Source organism: Vombatus ursinus, unplaced genomic scaffold (genome assembly GCF_900497805.2).
Source record: "Vombatus ursinus unplaced genomic scaffold, bare-nosed wombat genome assembly UNPS02014832.1, whole genome shotgun sequence".
In the NCBI taxonomy this organism is placed as follows: Eukaryota; Metazoa; Chordata; class Mammalia; order Diprotodontia; family Vombatidae; genus Vombatus; species Vombatus ursinus.
In genome coordinates this window covers 76,533,757-76,559,474 of record NW_020954610.1, presented here as the reverse complement: position 1 = coordinate 76,559,474, position 25,718 = coordinate 76,533,757, and the positions used below count along the sequence as shown (strand labels likewise).

The following is a 25,718-nucleotide window of genomic DNA, read 5'->3' as shown; positions in this document are numbered from 1 at the left end:
GACTTTTCTCAGCTAGTGATCTGCTGGCCATTCTGAGTATCCTGTGAGCATGTGAAACTCATGTTGTCCAAACAGACCTCATCATCTTCCCCCACTTCCAAACCTCATGATTGTTGTTATGGGAACCACAGTCCTCCAGGATAGTGACCAAAGTGTCACTCTTGGCTGTCTCCTCTCCTTTATTGCCAATTCTCCTACCTAGTCTTTATCACCGAATGGGTGTTGCCACAGACAAACTGAGAAATGGGAAAGACCTTAGCTTAAAGAGGCCAAGGTCTCTTACTGCATCTGGGGCCATCTCCAATCATCCTGATCTATATTGTGCCACTGGACCCAGACGGCTCCAGAGGAGAAAGTGAGGCTGGTGACGTTGCACAGCCCTGCTTCACTTAAATCCAATTCACTTTCAAGTCATGACATCACCTTCCTGATGTCTCGGTACTGCTTGAGAACAAAGGACAAAGAACAACAACAATCTCCAATCAATTGCCAAGTTCTGTTGATTTTATCTGCATAGGATTGCTTAATTCTGTCTCCCCTCTACCCACACACAGGTCCTCACCTCCTCTCACCTGGAATATTGTAATAGTTTATCAATTTGTCTACTTGCGTGTAGTCTGTCTGTACTCTAACCCATCCTCTACACAACTGTTCAAATAATCTTCCCAAGGTATAGGTCTCACTATCCCACTCACATGCTTTAAAAAAAAAAAAAACCAAACCTTTAGTGGCTTCCTTTTCCTCTAGGACACAATGCAAAATTTTCAGTTTGGATGTTAAGGCCTGGCACAGTGCAGTTCCAATCTATCTTTCCAGCTTTGTTTTAAATTATCCCATTTCACAATTATGTTTCAGCCAAACTGGACTACTAGCTGCGCTTCATAAATGACAGACATTATTACGTCTATCACTTCTATGTATTTGCATAAAGTGAACTAGAAGACACTCCCTCCTCTTCCAAGGCTCAGCTTTGTCAGAGGTAAGATATATGTTCCAGGTATGGCTTGATTTCAAAGCTAAGCATCTATCTTTCATGACACACTGCTTCCCTTTAAGAATATTACATATGTGTATATATATATATATATATATACATGTTTATTTTGGGGGGGCTGGCAATGGGGTTAAGTGACTTGCCCAGGGTCACACAGCTAGTTAAGTGTCAAGTGTCTGAGGCCGGATTTGAACTCAGGTCTTCCTGACTCCAGGGCTGGTGCTCTATCCACTGAGCCACCTAGCTGCCCCAAGAATATTATATTTCAATCTTCTAGTAAAAATCACCCTGAATAACGTGGTATAGCATATAGAGTACTGAACTTTGAGTCAGAGAGTTCTGGGTTCAAATTCCACCTTAGACACATACGACCCTAGACAAGTCACTGAGTTTTCTTAATCTATAAAATGAGGATAACAATAGCACAGAATTGTGAGAATCAAATGAGATATTTACAAAGTTATTTGCAAACCTTAACGTGCTATATCAATATGAACTATTACTACCTTAGTAGTAGTTTTTATTTATAAGGTAAATATATATTTATAAAGTAATTATTATTACCTTATTTTTGTCCTGTGTATCCACTTCTCCTGGTGCCATAAACTTTAACAGAAGGGCCAAACATTTAGGACTTTTATGTCGGGTTGTTAAATGCAGTGGAGTCATTTCTTCTAAGTCCTTTTGCATCCAGTTTGCTCTACGAGTGAGTAAGAGTTTCATGAAACGATAATTTCCCTAGGAGAAAAAAATTGACGAGAGTCACATTTGTAGATATACATTTGTAGACACAGCTACTACATAATACAATCCTATAGATTTTAGGGACACAGGGACGAAAGAGGGCCTCCCTAAATAACTCCAGAACCATGGCAAAGTACCATTTGGAATGGTACCCACTTACAGGCCGGCTAATATAATGTACTTCAGCTAAACTTTCGGGACATATTTGTTAACTGATGATCACTTCCTAAGTGTAGTTAGTTTTGTTTTATATAGGGAAATCAAAATCTCAGTGGCGAGAGAACTAGAATAGGAATAAGGAAAAAGTCTTGTATTTTTTATCTCTTATTCCAGGGGGACCTTATCAGTAAGGGATGCGTAGGCACAATTCAAACAATCTCTGCCCTGTCAAAGGACAAAAGAAGGGAGTCTTCTATTGGATGCATCCTTATTCTTCCATAAACACAGGGTAAGAAGAAAGAAATGTTTGCTTGAGGGCCCAAGATTTAAGCTTAATGGTACTGGATCCAGTTGCTTGGTTTGCTAAAAACAAACAAAACAAAACTTTCACAATCTTATTATAGTGACTTCTGAATTTGGATATCACTGGATAAAAAAAAATTCTAAGATATTCTCTATAAAAGCAAATGTTCACTAATTGATTCGCTCTGCTGGGAACAGGGGATAAAAAGACATAGACCATGCCGTCCAAGAACACACAACCTACTGGGTGAGACAAGGCATGAGTACAAATCTGGGGAAATTTCTGGGAGAAATTCAAGGAAGGAGAGAGTTCTCTTAGCATGAGAGAGAGGGACAAAGTAAAGAAGGCTTCATGAAGGAAGTACCAGCTAAGTTGGGTCTAGAAGGAAGAGAGAGACTTTAGTAGACAGAGATGAGCATGAGGGAGTCTACTACAGGTAATGGAGAGAGAATGAAGAAAAACATGGTGATGGAAAAGGGCAGGCTGAAAAGAGCAATAGAGGGCTGGAATGTAGTAGTAGTAATAATAATAATTATAATATATATACACACATATACATAGTGCTTTAAAGGTTTACCAAATACTTTATTCACAATAATTTACAACAATTGTAAAGCACAGATGGGAAAGTATCATCATCACCATTTTAAAATTAGCAAACAATAGACCTAGAGACATTAAATGACTTGCTCTGGTCACAAACCAGTAAGTACCAGAAATGGGATTTAAGCCAATGTCTTTGAACTCCAAGTTTCACATTCTTTCTACTACATCATATGGCCTTTAATGTAGAGTAAATGAAGACAAATGAGAAGGCTAGAAAGGCAGGTTCAATTCAAGCTGTGGAGAGCCTTGAGTACCAGGAGGAGTATATATTTTATTTAGGAGCCCATGAAGATTTTTGAGAAGGATGACATGATCCCTGAGATGCATTAGGAAAGTTATGTGGGCAAGGCAACAAGGAAAGACCAGAAAAGGGGCTTGGCTGGAGTCTATTACAGGGGGTAGATCAGTTAAGAAGAGGTATTACATTAAAACTGAATCAGATGCTTTTTTTGAAATAAAAAAAAAAATAAAACCCACTGGGACCCATCTAACTTTCCAATGATCCAGCCCATATCTCCCCATTTGGGCCATAAACATACTCAAAGATAATTGAGAAATTTAGATCTGGGAGGCCATCTAGTCCAATGCCTTCATCTGTAAGATGAGGAAATGAAAACCTTAGCACACGTAGTATGTGATAGAGGCGGGATTTGAATCACACTCTTCTGATGTCAAATCCAATGCTCTCTCTGCTATATCACACCATCAAAAGAGACTTTATCAAATACCTTCCTTATATTTAGGTGTATTATGTCTAAACAACATGGTAGAGTACATAGAGAGCTGACCCTAGAGTCAGGAACACCTGTGTTCAGTTTCTGTCTCTGACACATACTTCCTGTGTGATCCTGGACAATTCACTTGAACTCTCAGTATCCCAGGCTGAGATTGTAAATTGCAGAACAGTTAATGACCTGCATTGATAAAGTTTCTTCATTGGCAACTCTCCATACCAATGAAAATACAGGTCCAGACCCCTCCCATCTCCAAAATACTCAACTCTGTAAGCATATGGTATTTTTGTTCCTTTAGTCTATTTGCTCTGTTGAAAAAGAAAATCAGATTAATTTTGCTTGTATTGTTCTTACTAAACCAGTGAGAGCTAGGACAGTAGTGCAGGACAGTGAATGCTAAACCTCGAATACGTAAGACTTGTAATCAAATCTAGCCTCAGATACTTAATAGCTATGTGACCCTGGGCAAGTCACTGAACCTCTATTTGTCTTAGTTTCCTCAGTCATAAAATAGGGAAAATAACGGCACCTATGTTGCAGGGTTGTTAGAGGATCAAATGAAATAATATTTGTAAAAAAAAGAAAAAAAATCCTTAGCACAGTGATGGGGCAATATAAATGCTTATTTGTTATTGTTGTTCAGTCGTTTCAGATATGTCTGACTCTTCGGTGCCCCATTTTTGGGGGGTTTCTGGACAAAGATACTGGAGTGGCTTGCCATTTCCTTCTCCAGCTCATTTTAAAGATGAGGAAACTGAGGCAAACAGGATTAAGTGACTTGCCAAAGGCACACAGCTAGTAAGTGTCTGAGACAGGATTTGAATTCACAAAGATGAGTTTCCCTGAGTCTAAACCCATCACTGCACCACCTTGCTGCCCTTAAAAGTTTATTTCCTTCCCCTAAACCCATGCTAGATCCTGGTGATCACTAAGTACTCACAAATCAACCATTTAATAATATGTCCTAAAATCTTGACAAATGGTAAAATGGTCTGTAGTTTGTACATTATTCCCTTTTCTGAAAATCAGAATATTTTCCTATTTCTGTAGCACCTCTCTCATATTCCTGAAATATCATTAACAGTTCAGTATATGTATCTATGACTTTTTAATATTTTGCCATATAAGCTGAATGCTTATTTAGAACAGCAGGGTACCAATATTTATCTTGAATTTTAATCATATATTAATTATTTTTGGTTTATTCTTCCAGTCTGAAGATCATTCTTTTTGGAAAAAAAAAGACAGAAGAAAAATAAAGAGGTGAGCGATGCTGCTCGATTTCATTCAGTTAAAAATGTTCCATTTAGCCTAGATAGCAGGCTCATCATCCTTATTCTGCTTTTCTTTTTGCTTCAAACATAGCTAAAACAATCTTTTTTTGTTCTCTGTAGCATTTTTTTTACAAGCCCAGCTCATTAAGAATTCCAGCATTAAAAGTGCTGTTTTTACAGGTACAAATGACTATTTTGTATTCATCCATTATATGATCTTTCATCTTTTGAACCTGTCTTTTGAAAGTCTGAGCTCCCTATGTTACTACTTCAGTCTCTTATCAGACTTTCATAACTCATACCTTCTAATAATTACCGCAAAAACTATTTCATACCCTCTGATTTTATTTTTATTTTTAAAATAAATTCTATTGATATATTTTGTCATTTATTGCACAGATTTTTCCCTGTATCCTTTCATATCCCCCATTCCTAAGAGCCATCCTTTACAACAAAGAATTTCTTTTTTTTACCAAAAAGAAAATGAGGAAGACAAAAAAAAATTCAACAAAACTAATCAACAAATTGAAAAAAAAATTTACATGGTATGCAATGTTCCACACCTGTAAAAAGGAGTGTATTGGGGAGGGGAGGTGTATGTCTTCTCACATCTCTTCTTTGAGGCCAAGCTTGTGTTTTGTAATTTTATAATATAATTTTAAATTGTTTTGTGTTTGTTGTTCTTTTGACTTATGTCATTGTACGTTAGTGTTTTGTTTCCTGGCTCTGCTTACTTCACTTTGCTTCCATTCACGTAAGTCTTCCCATGATTCTCTGCAGTCACTATATACGTCATTTCTTAAAACACATGCATTCATGAACCACAATTTGTTTAGCCTGACTTCCCGCCACTCCTCTGATGTTGACTATTCCCATCTTTCATCTTTGCCAATTAGTTAGATGTGAGGAGAAGCCTCAGGTTTGTTTTTATTTCCATTTATCTTCTTATTAGTTACTTGGAGCATTCTTTCATATGATTTTTTTAAAATAGTTTGCATTTTTCAAGAACTATTTGTTCAACTCCTTTAACTGCTTACCTATTGGAGAATGGCTTTTGGTCTTATATATTTTTGTTAGTTTTCTATTTATCTTGGATACTAAATCCTTATCTGAGAAATTTGTTACAAAGATTTTTTTTTCCCAGTCAACCATTTCCCTTTCTTATCCCAGATGCATTTTAATTTTGTTTGTGCAAAAGCTTTTCAATTTCATGTAATCAAAATTATCTATTTTATCTTTTGTAATTGCTGCTATCCCTTGTTTGCTTAAGAATTCATTTCCTACCCATAGCTGTGAAAGGCATACATAATCTGTTTTTCTTCTAACTTTTTGTGGTATGATCTTTTATATTCAGGTCACATATTCATTTTGAATTTACTGTAGATTATGATATAAGCCTAATTTTTGCCAGACTGCTTTGTAGTTTTCTCAGCAGTTCTTATCACATAGAGAGTTATTTCCTAAGCAATTTATGTTTCAGATTTATTCAACACTTGAGTATTGAGTTCCATTATTTCCGATTTTTCCTTGTTTAGTCTGTTGCACTGACCTACTTTTTTTTTTTTTTTAACCAATACCAAATGGTTTTGATGGTTGCTAATTTGAAATATATTTTGAGGTCTGGAAGGGCTAGTCCCCCATCATTCCTATCTTTTTTCAATTTTCCGTTGGCATTCTACCTCTTTTGTTCTTCCAAATGAATGTTGTTGTTAGTTTATTGAATTCTATAAAGTGTCCCTTTTGTAGTTTGTTTGGTATAACATCAAACATGTAAATTAATTTTGTCAGTATTGTAATTTTTATTATATTGACATGGTCCAGCCATGAGCAGTGAATATTCTTCCAGTTATTTAGGTTTTCTTCAAGTAGCATTTTGTAACTGAATCCATAAATTCACATTTTTAAAAAGAGATTTTGAGGTACAGGATGGATGATAATATAGTTAACTGAATTTGGAATTGGCTAAAAGGTTAACCCCCCCATAATAACTAATAGACTTATGATAATGGTGGTGTACATATCACTGAATACGTAGTCAAAATAGCCAACTGAGCAACAGAGTAGAATGACTATGCATTCACAGCTCGGTACTAGGGGCTTTGAGGCATGTGTGCCATAAAGAAGCAAAATGCCTCACACAGTAATTCTTTCTACATTTGTGTTTGTTGTTCTTTTGATTTAAGTCATTGTACATTAGTGTATTGTTTCCTGGCTCTGCTTAACTTTTATATTACTTTTTACTTTCTTTTACTCTACTTACATTTCTACATTAGCAGAGCAGTAGCTCTGTCATTACAGACCATTATGACCTATAAAGCCTAGAAATGGCACCACCAGTAATGTAAACATATCACAGCTGATCCAGGAGGTTGATCAGGAGAATATCGTGATTAAACTGATGCATTCACTAGACTGTGAGCTTTTGCTGTTGGGGACTTGCGTTGCATTTCCCTGTGGATGAGATCTTTGTAGACCCACTCATATGTTAAGTTCAAAAGTTTGGGGATCTGACCTTCCAGAAGCAGAAGGAGAGTTTCTGGGCAGATGCAGCCTCTTGGAGATTGAAGAAAATCCTATAATCCACCCTTCTAATCATACAGGGGGAAATTCTTGGGTGACAACTGTCTTTTTTGGGAAAAGATAATGGTGCACAACTTCCCTTCTTCCACTACCACAAGCTGGAGGAATATTAAGATAATAAGTCATGACAAGGGGGAGCAAAAAGATAGACTTTGCTCTCCATTATTATCACAAGTTATTCAAATAGTATTAGTGTGATGAGAAGCACATTGCTGCTCTAGCTGCTTCAAACATGTTTCATGGTCAGAAAAGAATCTAAGTCCTTAAGGTTATACCATAAAGCTCTATGCTTATATGGGTTTCTGGGATGAAACTGGGACTTGCCAGAATGCCAAGGGTTGCCATCAACCCCAAATTTGCTTTTTTTTTTCCTAGGAGAGTCCAAATTAGAGGGTAGTACAATGAGTTCAGGAGGAATACATGGGGCCCTGAGGAATGAAGAGACTGCCTGGAGGGACTGGAGAATTATAATGATTATTTAAGTTCTATTGTGAATTCTTCATGAAGAGGTCAGAAAGCATCTGAGTCTGAGAAGTCAGTTTGAGGAAGGAAAAGGGCTGGCTTAAATGATTTCCAAGGTCCCTGACAGCTATAAATTCTATGAACTAAGGAAAGAACAGGTAGGATAAAAACACCATAGCAAAAAACATAGCAGAGTCTAATAACATCTTATTATCAATCCAAATAGAGGCAGAGAAGGCAGAGGTCTAACTGGAAGGAAATTTGTTGTCCAGATGGATAGGCAATTGACCTAGATATAGGGAAGCCCAAGTTATGGGCTGGGTCCTGGAAGAGTGATTCAACAATGTCAGGGCAGGACTGGAAAAACAAGATTGACTCAGTATATATCTAGAGAAATATTGAAGTAGGGTTCCTTATAGCTTCTCTTCTTAGGGCCAGCACTGATCCAAAAGCATAATCTGGGATGAAGCCTACCTTGATAGGATTAGAAGGGAATGGGGGTTGGGGAACCAATCTTGCTAACCCCTACCTATAGTTTATTTGGTTGGAGGTAACTAGTTATATTTCAGGGATCTGAAAAAATAAGAGGAGAAAATATCAATTTTTTCCATTTTTTTTATTCAGTAGAAAATTTTCTTCATTTGAAATTGTTTATATTGAGATTATTAAAAATTAACTGGTATAAATACCAAAGTAATCAACTATTTTCTGAAGTAGATGGTTCATGACTTTATCATTATAAAAAACTCAAGCATGATTTATAGATTTTTATTTTCACCAATAAAGGATTATAAAATAGCCTCAAATTCTAGACAAATAAAGACTTCAATATGTAGTTTAGGAAAATAAATAATGACAATTGCTTGTGTAAGAAAAATTCAGTTAATAGCCTATAAAGTGCTAACTCTTTTGATATTAAAATAGGTGTGTGGCATTTGGTGATTTTCATTTGTTCTTAATATTTTACTTACTTGAGCTTCATTTATCTAGATTATCCATTTTAATGAATGCCAAGAAGAAATGTAAAAATTTCCTCAAGAGGGCACCCTGCTTCAAATTTCTTGCCATCTCTTTTCTTCTAAAAAGCAATAAATACTCAAGAAAACCAAATAAATCGATGGGGCACTTTTCATACCCAGAAATCAGGTTTGACCTTTCTGGTCATAACATTTCAAAGATAATAAAATAATTCATCGTGACCTTTAAAAGATATTTAACCACTGCAATCCTGCTGATGTACAAGTCAGTGGGAGTTGAGGTTGGGCAAAGATTTTTGCCTTGAACCCCTCACCACTACATATACAGAAATACTATGACAAATTTTTATAGATTAGCTTTGGAGATGAAAGGAAGCACAAAGTCTATTGTGGACAGACATTACTTTTAAAGAAGAAAGAACACCTGATGCACTTTAAAAATAAGAATGCCTATATTGATGACTATCCACTTATACCTGAGATTACCTATTTAAAACAACATTTTCCACAAAAATATCTGAGAAGTGTACATTGTGATAAAATGTGGGCATACAAGATAGAGATGGTCAAGTGGGATCAGGATTCAGGCACAGACCTAAATGAATTAAGTAAAGAATATAAATATAGCAGATGTCAGAAACAACCAAAAGGTTAAGAGTCCAGGCAGTCAGGGTCAGAGGCATAGGAGCTATTAAATAACAGAGACAAATAAGAAGCCAGAAGACCACAATCAAACCCAATGGGTCTGCATGAAACCCCTGCCAAAAAACAGTTAAGAAAGTCCTGGAATTCAGGAATTTACATCTAGGGTCCTGGTGGCAAGAGATACTGTTACTTTCTCGGGTACCCCCAGAGGAAAATCTCTGTCCAATTCCACTCAATTCAACAAACATTTAACAAGTACCAACTATGTACAGGCAATATGCTAGGTGCTAGGGACAGGAAGACAAAAATAATTGAGCAGTTTATATTGTACCGAAGGCAGATAAGAGAAAGAAGCTGAATGTAGACTGGCCCTTTCTTTTCTAATACTCTTGTTGGAAAGCCCCCAAAATAGAGATGTTATCTGAGCTCTTAGGGTTTGGAGACCCTTTCATTTGAGATGGATATCCATGGTAGAATTAGTAATCAGTATTTGTAATTAGAATGCAAGCCAGAATTAGTCATGTAGGCCAGTGGACCTAAGACTACTTGTTTCTCCACTGAAAATTGAAAAACATGTTCAGAAGTGACAGCTACATGGAATGTGGTCAGACTGATGCATGATGCCTTAAAGTTAATGGTTAAGCTCACCACTCACGTAGGCTGATGATGCATGTTGGTAATGGCCATGTAGCATGTTAAGGGAAGCATGATGCACAGATAATAGGGTGTATGTAAAGTCTACTGAAGGCAGTTCTACTCTGAGACATTATATAATACACACCTGCATGTGACCTATTTTTCTAATCTACTGTTTACAATTACACCAAGTAATGCTGAACAATGCATAGTTTGAAAAGTATAATTTAGTGGATATGCAGCCAGGGTAATTTGCAGGGACTTGATGCGCAGGCTTTGCAGTATCCCCTCCTTATTTCTTGGTCAAGAGGTAAGGGAGAGTAGGGTAGGCTGCAGTAGACATGGCGGCAAAAGGAAGATCGTTTACTACAATGCTGAGGGCCAAAGGTATGTGGCAAAAGGGCAATGCGAAAGCTCTACATGAAGAAAAAATAGCCCCATGAAGAAGAGGACGTTCCTAATAGATGCAGCAATGAGAGAAGCCTAGAACTGGCTGCAGTGGGTGGTGGTCATGACCAAAATTATCTGAGGTGGAATCAGGAATGGAAAGGAGGCAAGTCGATCTACAGAAGAGCCAGTAACTGGAGTGCTATGATTCTGAGCTTGAAGGGGGCAGCAACATTGGAAGCAAAGACTCAGGGTTAGGATAAAGGCAACTGACTCTGAAATAGCCCTGTAACCATCCAGTGGCACCACACCCCCTCCCCCAGCTTCCCTTAGATTTTTCCCAATTGGTGTCTAGTCTGGGGGGACTGAAACTGAGTCAAAGCTGAAAGGCAGATTTGGTACAGTGGAAAAGGCAAGAGATTCGAAGTGAGAGGACCTAGATTTAAATCCTCACTCTGCTACTTCATAACTGTATACCTGTGAACGAGCCATTTTATTACATGCGCTAGGCCTCAGCTTCCTCGTTTATAAAATGAGGGAGTTGGACTAGGAAGCTTCTCAAGGACTTTTAGGCCTGAATCCTCTTATTTTTTTTCAGTTTACCTCATTCTGGGGTTGGAGTAGAGGGAAAAGGGAAGTTGGTATACTAGGCTCTTCTACGCCCTTCACTGCCTTGAATAAATTGTATTTAAAAGATACAGAAAAAATATCTGAAATGTGTATACTTGTTACTAATGCTAGTGTAACATGACAAACGTGGGTGGTTAGAGTGAGGCGTCTCTTGGTATGAACTCCTTCCATATCACACCATTCATATATATCACTGTTTATACGAGGTGTGCAGAATATCCCAGTGTTCTGTGGGTTGGCTAGCTCACACCAACCTACTCTCACCCCGAGAAGTCTAAATTCCCAGACACAGAATACTACTACATGGTTACATTTAAACTCTCTCAGTGTACTAGGGGTAACCCTGTTAAATGGAAATACATTCCTCCTACTTAATACTCAGCTCCTGAGCACCCACCCAATGCATTTTCTATGTACATAACCAAGCCACTCGCACTACCAACGTGGATCAACTCATCTCTAGCTTACAGACATAGAGAGTCGCCCAAGAGGTTAAGCGGTTTCCCCACAGCGATGCAGTTACTATTGTCAGAAGAAGGACTTGAGCCAGGTCTTCTTGGCTCCAAGGCCAGTCCTCTAACTAATTATATCGCGCTGTCTTCCTAGGGCAATGAAATACCTCGCTTTAAAAAATGGATTACACAGGAGGAAAGATGTTGTAGTAGCACTTGTCAAGAAAACATACACCTGTGTGGAAATCCACAAACGTGGGGGAAGGAAGATGGTGGAGAATATTTTAGTGAGGATCAAAGAAGAGAGAAACAAAAGTAATACCATTGTGAGAGTGTATTAGGGATGCCTTGGCTAGATAATGAGTTGACACAGATCACGACACTGAAACAGAGATAGGATATAACTGTGATGGGGGTGTTAGCTCTTTGGACATTTGCCGGAAGTCTTACGGTGCTAAAAGCAGAGCATCTGATATGTTTCTGCCTTGCCAAAGATTTCAACTCTCAGAAGATAGCAGAAGTAACAAAGAGAACTTTTTCTCAACGGATTCAGACTAATATGCAGGAACTTGATGGAGAAGTAGAAATGGCCAGAAACACTAATTCCATTCAACATACATTTATTAAGTAGCTACTATGTATGACATAGTGTGCAAAGCGTTGGAGATACAAAAACAAAAACAAGAGAGTTTGAGGGCCTCAAAGACCTCAGTTCTGCCTTGGGAGAAAGTTAGCAGGCCAACTTAAGCATTCACGACATAAGAAGGAGGAATCCTAGGCAGAGACTGATGCTGACCCAGACAATAGGAGACCGGATTTCGAAAAAGTTCAGAGAAAAGTGTAGGTGGGATTCTTTGATCTGAGATAGCAAAATGCAACCTGCTTAAAAGGATTGGGAGGCTTCCAAGAACAAAATTCTGATAACGCAAACATTAATGAGTGTGACCTTATGTATCACTTAACTTCCCTGGGTCTCAGTTTCCTTATCTGTAAAATAAGGGGGTTGGGTTAGATGATTCTTGAGGTCCCTTCCAGCTCTAGATTTATGATTTCCATGAAGAATAAAATACAGAAAACTCATATTTGTATAGCGCTTTAGAGTTGACAAGGCATTTTCCTCTCAACAACCCTGTGAGGTAGATATTACAAGTATTTTTATCCTCTTTGTAGATGAGGACACTAAACTCCAGAGAGCCCAAGTGAGTTGGCTAAAGTCTTATAGCACAATAGTATTCCATTACATTCATATACTACAACTTGTTCAGCCATTCCCCAATTGATGGCCATCTCTTCAATTTCCAATCCTTTGCCACCATTAAAAGAGCTGCTATGAATCTTTTTGTACATATAGGTCCTTTTCCTTTTCTAAAAAACTCTTGTTGAGTTACATACCTAGTAGTGGTATTACTTGGTCAAAGGGTATGCATGGTTTTTATAGTTTTTTGGGCATAGTTCTAAATTGCTATATGGAACGGTTGAATCAGTATATAACTTCACCAACAGTGCATCAGCATCTCAATTTTTCTACATTCACCCCAACATTTGTCATTGTCCTTTTCTGTCATATTAGCCAATTTGATAAGTATGGGTGGTAGCTCAGAGTTATTTAATTTCCCATCTTTGACACTTGTTAGCTGGGTAACCATTGGCAAGGAAAGTCCTTTAACTGCACTGAACCCCAGGCAACTTCTTAAAACTATAATTTCTAGACAGGTTTACACATTAGCATAGATGGAGGTAGTTCCCATGTCACAAAATCATATGCTTTCAAATACAGTTCCTTCAATTGTGTTTCTAAAATTGGATTTGGAGGTTATTTTGAATGCAACAAATAGGATTTTTAATTTAATTTTTAATTAAAATTTAATACAATTTTAATTTTAATTTTTACATATAAGCATTCATTCAGAATATCCACATACCTGCTAGTGGTGTGCTATAAAGGACTCAGGCAAAAGTTTTAAGATCAATGTCATTATTTTACTCCATTATAACTGTGGCAATCAGGTTTCTCTGGACCATGGCCGAAAGGCCCAAGAGAGCTTTTCTCTATTGGTTTACATATCAACAACTATATGCAAATACAATGAAGAGGTGGGGTTTTTTTTTCCTGATTATCCCTTTGGATCATGCTTAGCTTCAACTGATCCAAATATATGATTAAACTGTATTTACTTGGTCTATTAAAATAAACCTCAATGCAAACATGTCTGCCTGTTAAGAAAACAAAGAAGTTACATGGATCACTTTAGAGATGCAGTAACTTAGGTATAGAGGAAGTAGGGAGATTAGAATTCTTCCCCAATTCTTACATTAATTACACTAAGGGGAGTGAAATCTCCTCCCTTACACTATACCTAATGACCTTGTGATTATATCCTGGCTTGTTAACATCTTTTTACCTTGTAATTACATCAAATGAACTAGAGAGGGGTGGGAACTCAAACCTTCCCCTCTTTCACTAATAACACACTTTTTAGCTTGAAGGAAAACCTTGGAAATTAATCAGTCCTATCCCTTTATTTTAAAAATGGGAAAATTTAGAACCAGGTAAAGTGATTTGCTAGACCTTCTGACTCCTAAGTCAAGCATCCTTCCATTACACCACACAGAATTCACCTGGCTGCAAAATAGACATAAAATCTGCTTTGTGAAATTCACAATCATTAATTCCTGTGTACTTAACATGGGTCAAATTGGTCAACTCTAAATATGGCAGGTTAGTCTAACTACATAGCACCCATAATGATATCAGCATCACTAGCCTGACTTCTATAAATCTTTAGAAGCTTCTCTCCTCTAAGAAACTTTATTCAAGACTGAAAACAAAAAACGAAAGAGTTAGCTCAAAAGTCTAAATGCAGCTCCTTTTTTTTTTTTTTTTGCCAGTTTTCAAATTTAAGATGTTCATCCATCTGGCAGTCCAACTAGACAACACATCAGCCAAGAACATCTCTGACTTGAAGCCGATTCTGGCTCTCAAATGCAATCTGACTGAAAGGAAGGGGATGTCTTCAGTTGCTCTGGGGCTGAACTCCTAAGCTATTTTCCCTAATGTCTTTTTTTTTAAACCTTGGCTATACTTGCCATGATTTCCATAGGAATAGATAGCTATCAAGTGACATGCAGTCAAAGGGCAGAACTGGGAAGGAAGCTGCTAGTGTAACACCCAGGATCAGGTCTTTTTTCCTAAAATAAGGAAATACTCTAAAAAGGCATCTTCGATGCTCCTCCCTCTCTTTGCCCAGGGCTGGGATTCTTTGTGTTTTCTCTGCTTTGTGAAGCTCACTTTTACCCACTAGTACCATGGAAAAGCATCCTGTTATTTGAAGAAGTAACCAGAATCTAATTTAGAGCTGACTTCTCCTACTGTGTCATTTTTCCTCCCTTGTGCTTTAAAGTCATTCTGGCCAAACTCCTTTGCTATCATGTAAGAGATCTCATGTGATATGTTATTCACATCTCCTTCAGGATAAAAGGTTAAAACAAAAACAGCATTCTTTTTGATGAAGGGTTAAATTTCAAGTGGCTTTGCTAGGAAATGAACATAAGAAAGCCAGGCAAAATACATAAAAATTCTGCAGGGAAAGGACTGGGCACTTCTCCTTGATTCCAGATGCACACTGCTTTTGTCCTTTGGTGTGACTCAGATAGCTGAACTACCATGAGAGACAGGGAGGTAGAGATACACAGAGAGACAGAGACAAAGAGAGAGAGATAGAGAAAGCAGACAGAGAGAGACAAAGACAGGGAGAGACAGAGAGAGAGAATAGGAGGAAGAGTAAAGAGAGGAAGGGGAGGGGGGCAAGAAAGAGAAAGAAGGGAGAGGGAGAGAAATAGAAGAGGGGGGAGAAACAGTGAGGAGGAAGAAAGTGAGGTGTGTGTGTGTGTGTGTGTGTGTGTGTGTGTGTGTGTGTGTACAGTATATTCCAGCAAGGAGCTCAGCCAAATCAGAGTAGTTGCCTACACCTCCCTTCTTTCTACCCACAAACACGCCTAGGAGAAAAAGGGAATTAGACTCACTCTGTTTCAACAAGCAGACATTTATTAAGAACCTACTATGTGGAAGGCATTCTAGGATGACTCCTCCTGGATCTGCTTCTGGCTTTCTGGACTTTACCACCATACCTCAGCTACGATCTCATCCTGGAATTTCCCTCAGTGTCTGGAGCCTCCTCACCATGGAGCACCCTACCGCCAATATCCCCTTCTGCCATGGATGAGTTCCTCCCAAGGCCTCCATTTTAGAAATGCCAGTCTTCATTCCCCTCCTGGCTCAGATTCTGACTTTCTGAGCTTTGATACCATGCCATAGATACGGATATTGTCTTTGCTCCTCCTCCCACTTTTGTGTGTTATCTTCCCACAGTAGAATGTAAGTTTTTTGAGGGCCGACTTAGCACAGTCCCTGGAACATAACAGGTGCCTAATAAATGCTTGTTGCCTTGCCTTGCTTTGCATGATGCTCTGGGAATCCAAAGATGAAAACTGAATAGTCCCTGCTTTCAAGGATCTTATAGTCTCCCCTGTGGATTTGGTGACTGAGGATAAAATGTGCACATAGGTAAGTGTAATACAAAATAGGGAGGAAAGGGAATAGGGGAGAATTCAATCAATTAAGAAAATCATTTAAGAGGCTGGTACTGTCCTGGCAGATGGTGAGGAGAACCTGACTTAGGCAAGTTGCAACGTAAGGAGAAAGGGACAGATTTGCTAAAGTTGTGGGGAGGCAGGTGGTATACAATTGACAGGACCTGGTAATTGACTGGATGAGGGAGATGAAAGATTCAGGAAGGACTCTGAGGTACTGAACCTCTGTGTAACAAAGATGGTAGGAACCTTCATAGAAATAGCAAAGAGGATTCTGATTGGTCCAAGAGGGTAGAACTAGGAACATTTGGGTAGAAATTGCCAACAGGTAATTTCAGTTCAATAGAAGAAAACATACACACTCATATATACATACATATTAGATGTAATAACTTGTTAGAATATAATATGTAATATGATAGCTTATTCTACTTTTAGACAGTTTTAGTTACATATGTATTTGTGCATATATATAGAAGTTTATATAAATACACATACCTATGTATGCATGAGTATATAAATCTATTTATATACTACTACTGCTGCTATTACTAGTTAGCATCTATATAGGACCTACTATGTGCCAGGAACTCTGCCAAGCACTTTACAAATATCTCATTTGATCCTCACAACAACTCTGGGAGGTAGGTGCTATTATCATCCCTATTTTATAGTTGAGGAAACTGAGGCAAACATAGGTTAAGTGACTTACCTAAGTGCACACAAGCAGTTATCTGAGGCCAGATTTCTAGAGCATTAGAATCAGGAAGACCTACTCTGACATGCTTGCTAATTGATAGATAGAGAAGATTTCCTAGCTGCACTTACGTGGTCAAATTCCACGGGCAAGTTCTGTTCCTGGGGTGGTGGGGGGGTGGAGACAAACAAACTACATCTATGTGTATATATGTGTGTGTATGTATATATACACACATATATCTATATAAACATCTATAATATGTTTTAAAAGGATGGCAAATGCTTTAAAAAAAGGTATATGATTACCCTAGTTCAATTTCAAGGTAGATACATTAAATTGATTTAGCTTTCCAGGCTGTTCAAAATATTTTGGGTTTTAAATTTTTTGTCGGCCATCAGTTAGCTCCTCCGCCCATGCTGTATAAAAATATTTTTTACCACCTTAAATAAGGAACCAAAACAAACACTAGGGAAAGAACTACTCTTCTTCTGAAGGGAATGTGTGTATATAGCAAATGACAGGGAGGCTTAAAAGATCCTCTTGTGTTCATTTAATGGGTTACTTGTTTTACCTTGTGCACTAAAAAATCCCCAAAGAATCTTCCTCAGAGAAAGCTATTGACTACCATCTTCTCCAGAAGCAGCTGGCTCCCTATTTGTCACTGTGCTCACATCCTGCAATTTTTAATTTTTTTCTTATTTATCACGGTCATATCATCAGGGAATTTTTTTTTCCTTCTTTTGATAACCCCAGATGACCTTTTTTGGAAACATTTTCTCTTCTCATTTAGATATGCACAAATATTTCACTTCCAAGCACATTAATAGTGAAGTCTTAGGGGGCTATAGAAATGCTATTTTCATTGATTTACATCCTCCTCCACCTTCAGAAATAATCGTTTAAAAGAAAACTCCCTTCCTTTGTTACTGTTTGTTTTAGGTAAAGAAAAACAAGAATGCTTCGCTCTCCATATCCCTGTGCTCCAGCTGATGTCTACTTTTTCTACCACTGTATAAATCTGTCATGAGAACATTCAATGTACTTCTCCCCTCAGTGGCCCTGATAAGGCCTCTCTGAGCTGCATGGCAAACCCCTTTATTACAAGACAATCCTGAAATATTAAAGTCTGAGGTTGCAGGTAACCAATCTTGTTTACCCTCTTGTTCCTCGGGGAGATCTAGGATTCTGATATTATGTTCCCTCCTTTGGCTTTCCAAGAAGCCTACAGCATGGTTCATACTTCAGTTTCATTGATTCTATCATGCAGTTTTAAAAATCAATTCATCTACTCAGTCCAGGTATGTATCTTGGGGGGCATTTTCTAAAACTAATTTTCAGATCTGTCTGTTGTCTTCTTCAATTCCGTAACAGAAGTGGAATTGTACAAAATACTGAAAAAGGCAAGATTTACATGTGAAGCATTAGACAGAAAACTGAAATTAGGGTTATCTTTAATGAGCTTGACCAAGACTCAAAGGCTTCAGCTACTGAGCACTGCCCTCTGTATTGACGCTTGTTACCCATTCTCAATGTCAAAGTCTTTACCACCATATTTAGGATGGGCAGAGGTGAATTCTAATTCTGTCCTGTGTAAAATGATACATAGCTCTGTCACCTGTGGCTATACCTCAGTAGCTCTTGATCTCAAACCAAACTGAGGGAAAGGTGTCTGGAGTAGAAGAGGATGGTAAAATACAATATAGTGATAAGGCATAGTGGATAAAGTGATAAAAGATGATTTCCAAGACCAAAAGCATTCTTTCAGTCTCCTTTTGGTCTTTATTCCAGAGAAGTTGCCCTGCTTGCCTCATCCATTCTAATGGGGGAGAAAACATTCAAACCACATATGAAATAAGATATGTACAAGGTAAGTGGGAGATAATTTCAGAGAAAGTGCCAGGGCAGGAATGGGGAACCTGTGGCCTCAAGGCTACATGTGACCGTCGAGGTCCTCAAGTGGGGCTCTTTGACTGAATCCAAACGTCACAGAACAAATCCCTTTAATAAAAGGATTTGTTCTGTAAAACTTGGACTCAGTCAAAAGACTGCACCCGAGGACCTAAACGGCCACATGTGGTCTCTAGGCCACAGGCTCCCCACGCCTGGACTAGGGTATATAGTGATAAGGAAAAGCCTCTTGCAAAAGGTAGGGTTTTAGCTGAGTCTTAAAGGAAGTCAGCTGGGTAGGCTAGGAGGTGGAGGTGGAATGCTGAAAGCATTCCAGGCATTGGGGACAACCAGCAAAAAGGCACTGAGTCAGGAGATGGACAGTAGTATTCAAGAAACAACAGGAGTTGTTACTCCTCTAATGTTCCTGGAGCACAGAGTATGTGGAAGAGAGTAAAGTGTATGAAGGCTGGAGAGGTAGGAAGCAGTCAAGTTTTGAAGGACTTTCAAAGGCAAATAAAGAATTTTATATCCTATTCTGGAGGTAATAGGGAGCCACTGGAGTTTATGGGAGGGAGGGAGAAGGAGGGAGGGAGGGAGAGAGAGAGAGAGTGAGGGAGACAGAGAGAGAGAGAGACAGAGAGAGAGAGACAGAGAGAAAGAGAAAGAGAGACAGACAGACAGAGACAGAGACAGAGACATGGTTAGACCTCCAATTTAGGAAAATCACTTTGACAACTGAGTGGAAAATGGACTGGAGTAAGAGACTTGAGGCAGGGAGAACAACTAGCAGGCTATCGTAGGTACAATAATCCAGGTGTAATTCGATAAGAACCTGCACTAGGGTGGTGGCAGTGTGAATTGAGAGACGAGGGTATATACGAGAGTCGATGTGAAGGCAAAAACTACAAGACTTGGCAACAGTTTGGATATAGGGGGTGAGAGTGAGGGGTAAAGGATGACACCTAGGTTACAAACCTGATGATTGTGAGGATGGTGGTGCCCTCAACAAAAATAGGGAAGCTGGGAAGAGTATGGGGGATGGGGAAATAATGAGTTCTGTTTTGGATATGTTGAGTTTGAAATGCCTATGGGATATCCAATTATAGATGTACCAGAAGCAGCTGGTGATGTAAGACTAAAAGTCAAGAGAGAGAGGTTAGGGCTGGTTAAATAGATCTGAGAATCATCTGCAAAGAGATGATCATTAAATTCATGAGAGCTGATGAGATCAAGTGAGAAGAGAAAAGGACCAAGGACGTGGGTCTTGGGCACACTTATAGATGGTGGATGTGACTTGGATAAAAATCCAGCAAAAGAGACTGAGGAGTGTCACACAGGTAGAAGAAGCAAGAGAGAACCGTGTCATGAAAGTGTAGAGTGAAGACAGTATCAATGAGAAGAGGGTAATCAACAGTGTCAAAGACTGCAGAGAAATCAAGGATGATGATGGAGAAAACACCATTAGGTCTGGCAATCAAGAGATCATTGATAACTTTGGAGAAAGCATTTTCAGTTGAACGATGAGGTAGAAAGCCAGACAGCAAGGCATTTAGAAAAAAAGTATGAGGAGACAGAGGAAGTGGAGGCACTGATTGAAGATGTCTTTCCCAAGGAGTTTACCCATAAAAGTGGGTAGAGATATAGGGCAATGACTATGGGGGTTGGTTGGATCAAGCAAGTTTTTGTTTTTTGGGATGGAGGAGATATGGATGTGGACATGGGCAGGCAAGGAGGGAAACAGTCAATAGATAGGGAGAGGTTGAAGATTAATGAGGGAATGGAATGCTAGAGTGAGCAATCTGATAAAGACAAGATGGAATGGGATCAAGGATGCATGTAAAGGGGTATGCTTTGGCAGGGGAAAGGGCCATCCCATCTTAACTTCCTGTGTGTGTCTCCATTTTCTTATCTATCCATTCAATATCTCCCTCTCTTATCATTCTTTCCTCCCTACCCCAATCCTAAGGTCAGTACCCTTGATTTCCTGATCCTCTGCTGTTCTTGTCTCATTAACTCTCAGCTCTGGCAAAACCATAGCCTCCAATTTTTCTGCTCTTAAAAACTGCTGGGAAATCATGAAATCACACAAATTTTATCCACTCTAAAATTATTCTTTGTATTCTCAACTGAGCCCTCACTGTTCCTGGGCAACCCTTTATTCAACAGTCGTTGATTATCTATGTCTATTCTATGACTTTTTTTCTTTCCAGAAGGGACTTCTGTCCCTACCCTAAGTGATGACTTCACCTATAACTTCAATGAGACAAGGCCTCCTCACTTCCCCTTCTTATAATTCAAAGCTTTTCAGTGTCTTCATCTGTTATCTCCTTTTTCTTTTAGTCTCAAAGGAAAGGACAAGGATTCTCTGCTCTGTTAAGATTCATTCCACCAGTGCCTTTTATCCCACTCTCTCCTACCATCTTCAGGAACTTGCTCCTTTAATTATCCCCTTGCTCTTACGAACTTTCAATATCTTCATCTCCACGGAGCCTTTTCCACATGACTACAAATATACTCAAGTCTCCCTAATCCTAAAAGTGCCTTCCTTGAGCCTTCTGACTACTAGCCTTCTAACTTCCAACTAACATTCATTCTGTTTCCTTTCTTTTACTGTGAAACTTCTAAAAAAGAATAGTTTACACTCATGCCTTCACTTTCCTACTGTCTAACAATCTAATTTCTATCCCCACTACTCTACCGAAAATGTTCTCTTCAAGGTCAATAGAGCCCTTTTTATTGCAAAGGTTCATGGATCTTTTTGCCTTCCTCATCCCCTTGATCTCTCTGAAGCATCTGACACTGTTGACCCCCCACCTCTTTCTCAATGCTCTCCTTTCTTGGCTTCCATGACATTGCATTCTCCTGGTTCCTTTCTGATCTAATTGCTTCATTATTTTCTTTATTGGCCTCTTTTTCTTTTTCTCAATCCCTTAATACTGGTGTTCTGAAAGGTTCTGTCCTTGGCCCTCTTCTACTCTGTCTCCATACTCCCTGCCTCGGGAGACTTATCCACTCATGTGGTTTTAACTATTACTTCTGTGCTGATGACTTCCAAATCTCTATCCCCTCTCCTCACCTCCTAAGCTCTCGATCTACATTTCTACTTATCTCTTAGACATCTTTACTTGAATGGTCCACTGGCACCTTAAACTCAAAATGTCTCAAACTGAACTCTTTATCTTTCCCTCCAAACATACTCCTTTTGCCGACTTCTGTGTTTCTGTTAATAGGATGACCATCTATCTAATCAGTTATGTTTGAAATTCTGATGTTGCTCTTTTCCTTCCACCTTCTACCAAATCACTTCCTTGCAATATCTCAGCCATCACCTTTATTTTCATTGCTATGACCCTAACATGTTTATGTGTATATATAAAATCTTTAGATCTCCATAATGGTAGTGAGATCTCATGTCAGTGGCATTGCAGGCAAAGCATGGAATCAGTGGCCAGCTTTGGGGGTTTTATGACTTAGGAAATACACTTTTCGGAATTATGTATTTGCCAGCTTATTAATCTATAGCTTAAGCATATTGAGACAGTGATTGGCCAACTCAGAGGCAGCTAATCTTAGAGTTAAAATGTTTGACCCATCCTTGAAACATTAGGTTATTATCTATACAGCTATAGCTCCTTGGGAGTTTGGACAAATAACCTCTGGCTTCAGGTGTGTAAGGGTAGCAAACAGGTTTAAAAAAAAAAGCCATTAAGACTCTGCCCATGGTCTAAAGTATACAACTTAATTCTTTACTCTCCAAACTTTAAAGCATACCATATAGGTGCAGTAAACATATTAATATTTACTCAGGGTTTTTCTTCAAAACCCTAACAGAGATTTCCAAAATTGATGATTTCACATATAAGAGTTGAATCAGCAAGCAAAACACAGAGACCTAGAAAGGGCTACCATTACATTACCATGTGTAATTACCATTACACATATTGTGTCACTTCATAATCTGGTGCCATTCTTCCTTTCCAGCTTTAACTCTTCCTGCCACCCTCTATGTCCTCCACACTCCAGTCATACTGGATTTCTTACCCTCCCTTGTATATGTATCATATCCTCTTGTTTCTGTGTCACTGTACACAGTGTTCCCCAAAACCTGGAATGCCCTTCCCTCACATCCCCCTGATTTGTAATCCTTCATTATCTAACTCTTCACTAACCAACATTATCCATTTCTTCTGTGAATTTATCCTGGGTTTCCCAAGTCATAAATTAGCTTCCTCCTCAGAGCTTGCTTAAATACCTGTCTTTTTTTTTTATTTTGCATTGTGATTATTTGTGTATGTGTCCTATTCCCCTCCTGAGCTCTATACGAGAAGAACCCTGGGTTTTATTTACCTCTACTGTGCACATAGCAGGTGTTTAACAGATGTTTGTTGATTTTGGTTGAATAGTTTCTTATCCTTCAGACTGCATTTCTATTTCTACATATTTCATATTCACATATTAATCTTTACAGCATTCAAAATTATCATCTTTAATTATCATCTATTGTCATCTATAACTGAGGAAAACAATACTGAAAGGCATTATCTAATCAGTTCAGTTTTTAAAAGGCATTATTTCTATCATTCACAAATTCCATTAGCATCTCCAAAGCTAAATTTGGGAATGGAAAATTTAGAACACTCTCCTAACAATTTGAATGAGAGGGAGAACAAAATTGGTTGTTCATTATTCTATAGGTGTAGATTAATTAAAGTGAACCTTATCATTGACATGCCAACTCAAGTAGCCAGTTTGTGGGAATCAAAGTTTATTTCTACATTACTTTCGCTTCAAATATAATTCACCTCATTCTCATCCATCACCAATTTAACCAACTATTTACAGACAGATAGAGAGACAAATGACAAATTAGTATGCCCTGAGTTTGTGGCATGACCATAAAAAGTGAATTTATTTTTCAAATACCTTTTACAGCCACAGTCCTGCAAGCAGAAGACATCTTATCTGGTTTACTATTGATCCAAATGACAAGCCTGAGCATCAGATTAAGGCTATGTCAGAAACCTGAAAGACGATTTCTAGATAATGCAGCAGGATGGTGTCTTTCTTCAAAATGATCCATTACTGCTGTCGTGTTTACAAAAGCTTTTGTAAAAACATTGCATAACATTCTGGTTTATATCAAGTTGTGATCATGACCCCAACGAAAAATAGTAAGCCTACATACTAAAAAAAATGAGCCTCAAAACACCACTGAACTCAACAAAGAGGGTTATCAAATAGGCACATTTTAGCAGCAAAAAAGTGTATGCTCTATTGTCAGCAAGTTTTACTAATGGTAAAAAAAAAGATATCAGTTTCCTTTCTCCCTATGTCTCTATTCATCATCTCTCTTACCCCTCAAATGGGACTACCTCTGTGAAATGGCTTCTATTTATCACGGTGTCTGACACAGTGCCTTACACAAAGGAGAAGCTTAATAAATGTTTGTTGAATTGCTCAGAGATAGAAGATACTAATTAGAGCCTTGAATGTCAATTAGAAATGCTATATATGGTAAGAACATCTTCTGTAGAGAGAATGGCAATGGTTAGATGACTGATACAAAAATGACATTCTGAAACATCAACAACACAATCAGATTTTTGCATGCAAGTATAAAATGATGGTTTATCATGTTTTCAACCTGTGATCTGTGGAGAGGTTTCAGGGGGTCCCTGAACTTAGATGGGAAAAATTTTTTTCCTTATTTCAATAACACTGATTTCTTTTGTAATCCTGTGTGTTTTATTTTGTGCATTGAACACTACAAGGGTCAGGCATGTCAACTGATAATTTCACTTTGAAATAAAAGCTTTCATCCTACTATCTCTATTTTCTTTATAGATTAAAAAACACAATGCTTAATTGACACAGCTTGGTCCTTCAAAATATTCTTAAATTCCAGTCTTTTATTCTGTGAAGAGATTCATAGCCTTCACTGGACTGCCAAATGGGGCCAAGACACAAAAAAGGTGAGAACCCCTGCTCTAACCTATTTAGAAATGATAATGAAACAAGAAAAAAAAAACTTATTCTGATGTAAAAAAATGTTACCCTGAGAACACCTTTTAAAAGTGAATGCACTTTTAAGTAAACGCCATCACTTTCTAGAGAGAACTGAAGAACTTTTTGAGTACTATGGAAATAGAAAAAGCCTTTAGAATTACCTTTTCAGATAACTTCTGATATCCAGAGTTCTGTGACCAATATTAGGAGACTGAAATCTACTACCTCACAAAATGACAGAATTTCAGTCAGAAGCAACTTTATTGGCTGTCCTGACCAATTAAAAGCTGACAGAGAAATATGTCTAGGATATACCATTGAGCAGTCATCTTAGCCATTGCTTGAAAACCTCCAGTGAGGGAGAATTCACTACCTTCAAAGGCAATCCATTCATTCCATTTTGGGATAGCTTTGATTGTTGGGAAGTTTTTTTTTCCTTCGTGCAATCAAATCTAAATTTGCCTTATTGCAACTTCTACCCATTGGTACTAATTCTGCCCTCTGGGGGGACAAACAGAACAACCTCAGCCCCTCTTCCAGTTAACAGCCTTTCAAATACTTGAAGACAGCAGCTTTCATGATGTGGTAGGTCCAATAGAACTCTAACTTTTGCAATGGTTTCTCCAATGTTTCGTTTTTGTAGTTTATATACCTTTTTCTTATTATATGTATACAGATATGGTTTTGCTTCTTAGAATTTTGGAATTACAAGTGCTATCCCCTTCCTCAATTTGAGACTATAAATGAATCAATGCTTTGGAAATCAATTTGGAATCAATTGCTTTGGGAAAAATATGCATATATATGGATACATACACATACATAAACTCAGACATATTTATACATAGCTATCTATGTTCATAAGTAAAGTCTTTATCCTCCAGTTGAAATCTTTGTGTATTGGGAATTTCTTTGTCCTTTCCTATGGAATCTGAGCTAGCATTTCAC

The 25,718-nt window shown here is 38.2% G+C and overlaps 1 protein-coding gene across 2 annotated transcripts in view; it reads right to left on the bottom strand.

The window, feature by feature from the left end:
• The window catches only part of LOC114025749 (inversin-like), a 223,771-nt gene that overhangs the window by 89,597 nt on the left and 108,456 nt on the right, over positions 1 to 25,718 (bottom strand). For both annotated transcript variants that reach the window (XM_027839236.1, XM_027839238.1), the window contains exon 4: positions 1,559 to 1,732. In XM_027839236.1, coding sequence (XP_027695037.1) covers positions 1,559 to 1,732 — 174 coding nt within the window. The remainder of the gene's footprint in view (positions 1 to 1,558; positions 1,733 to 25,718) is intronic.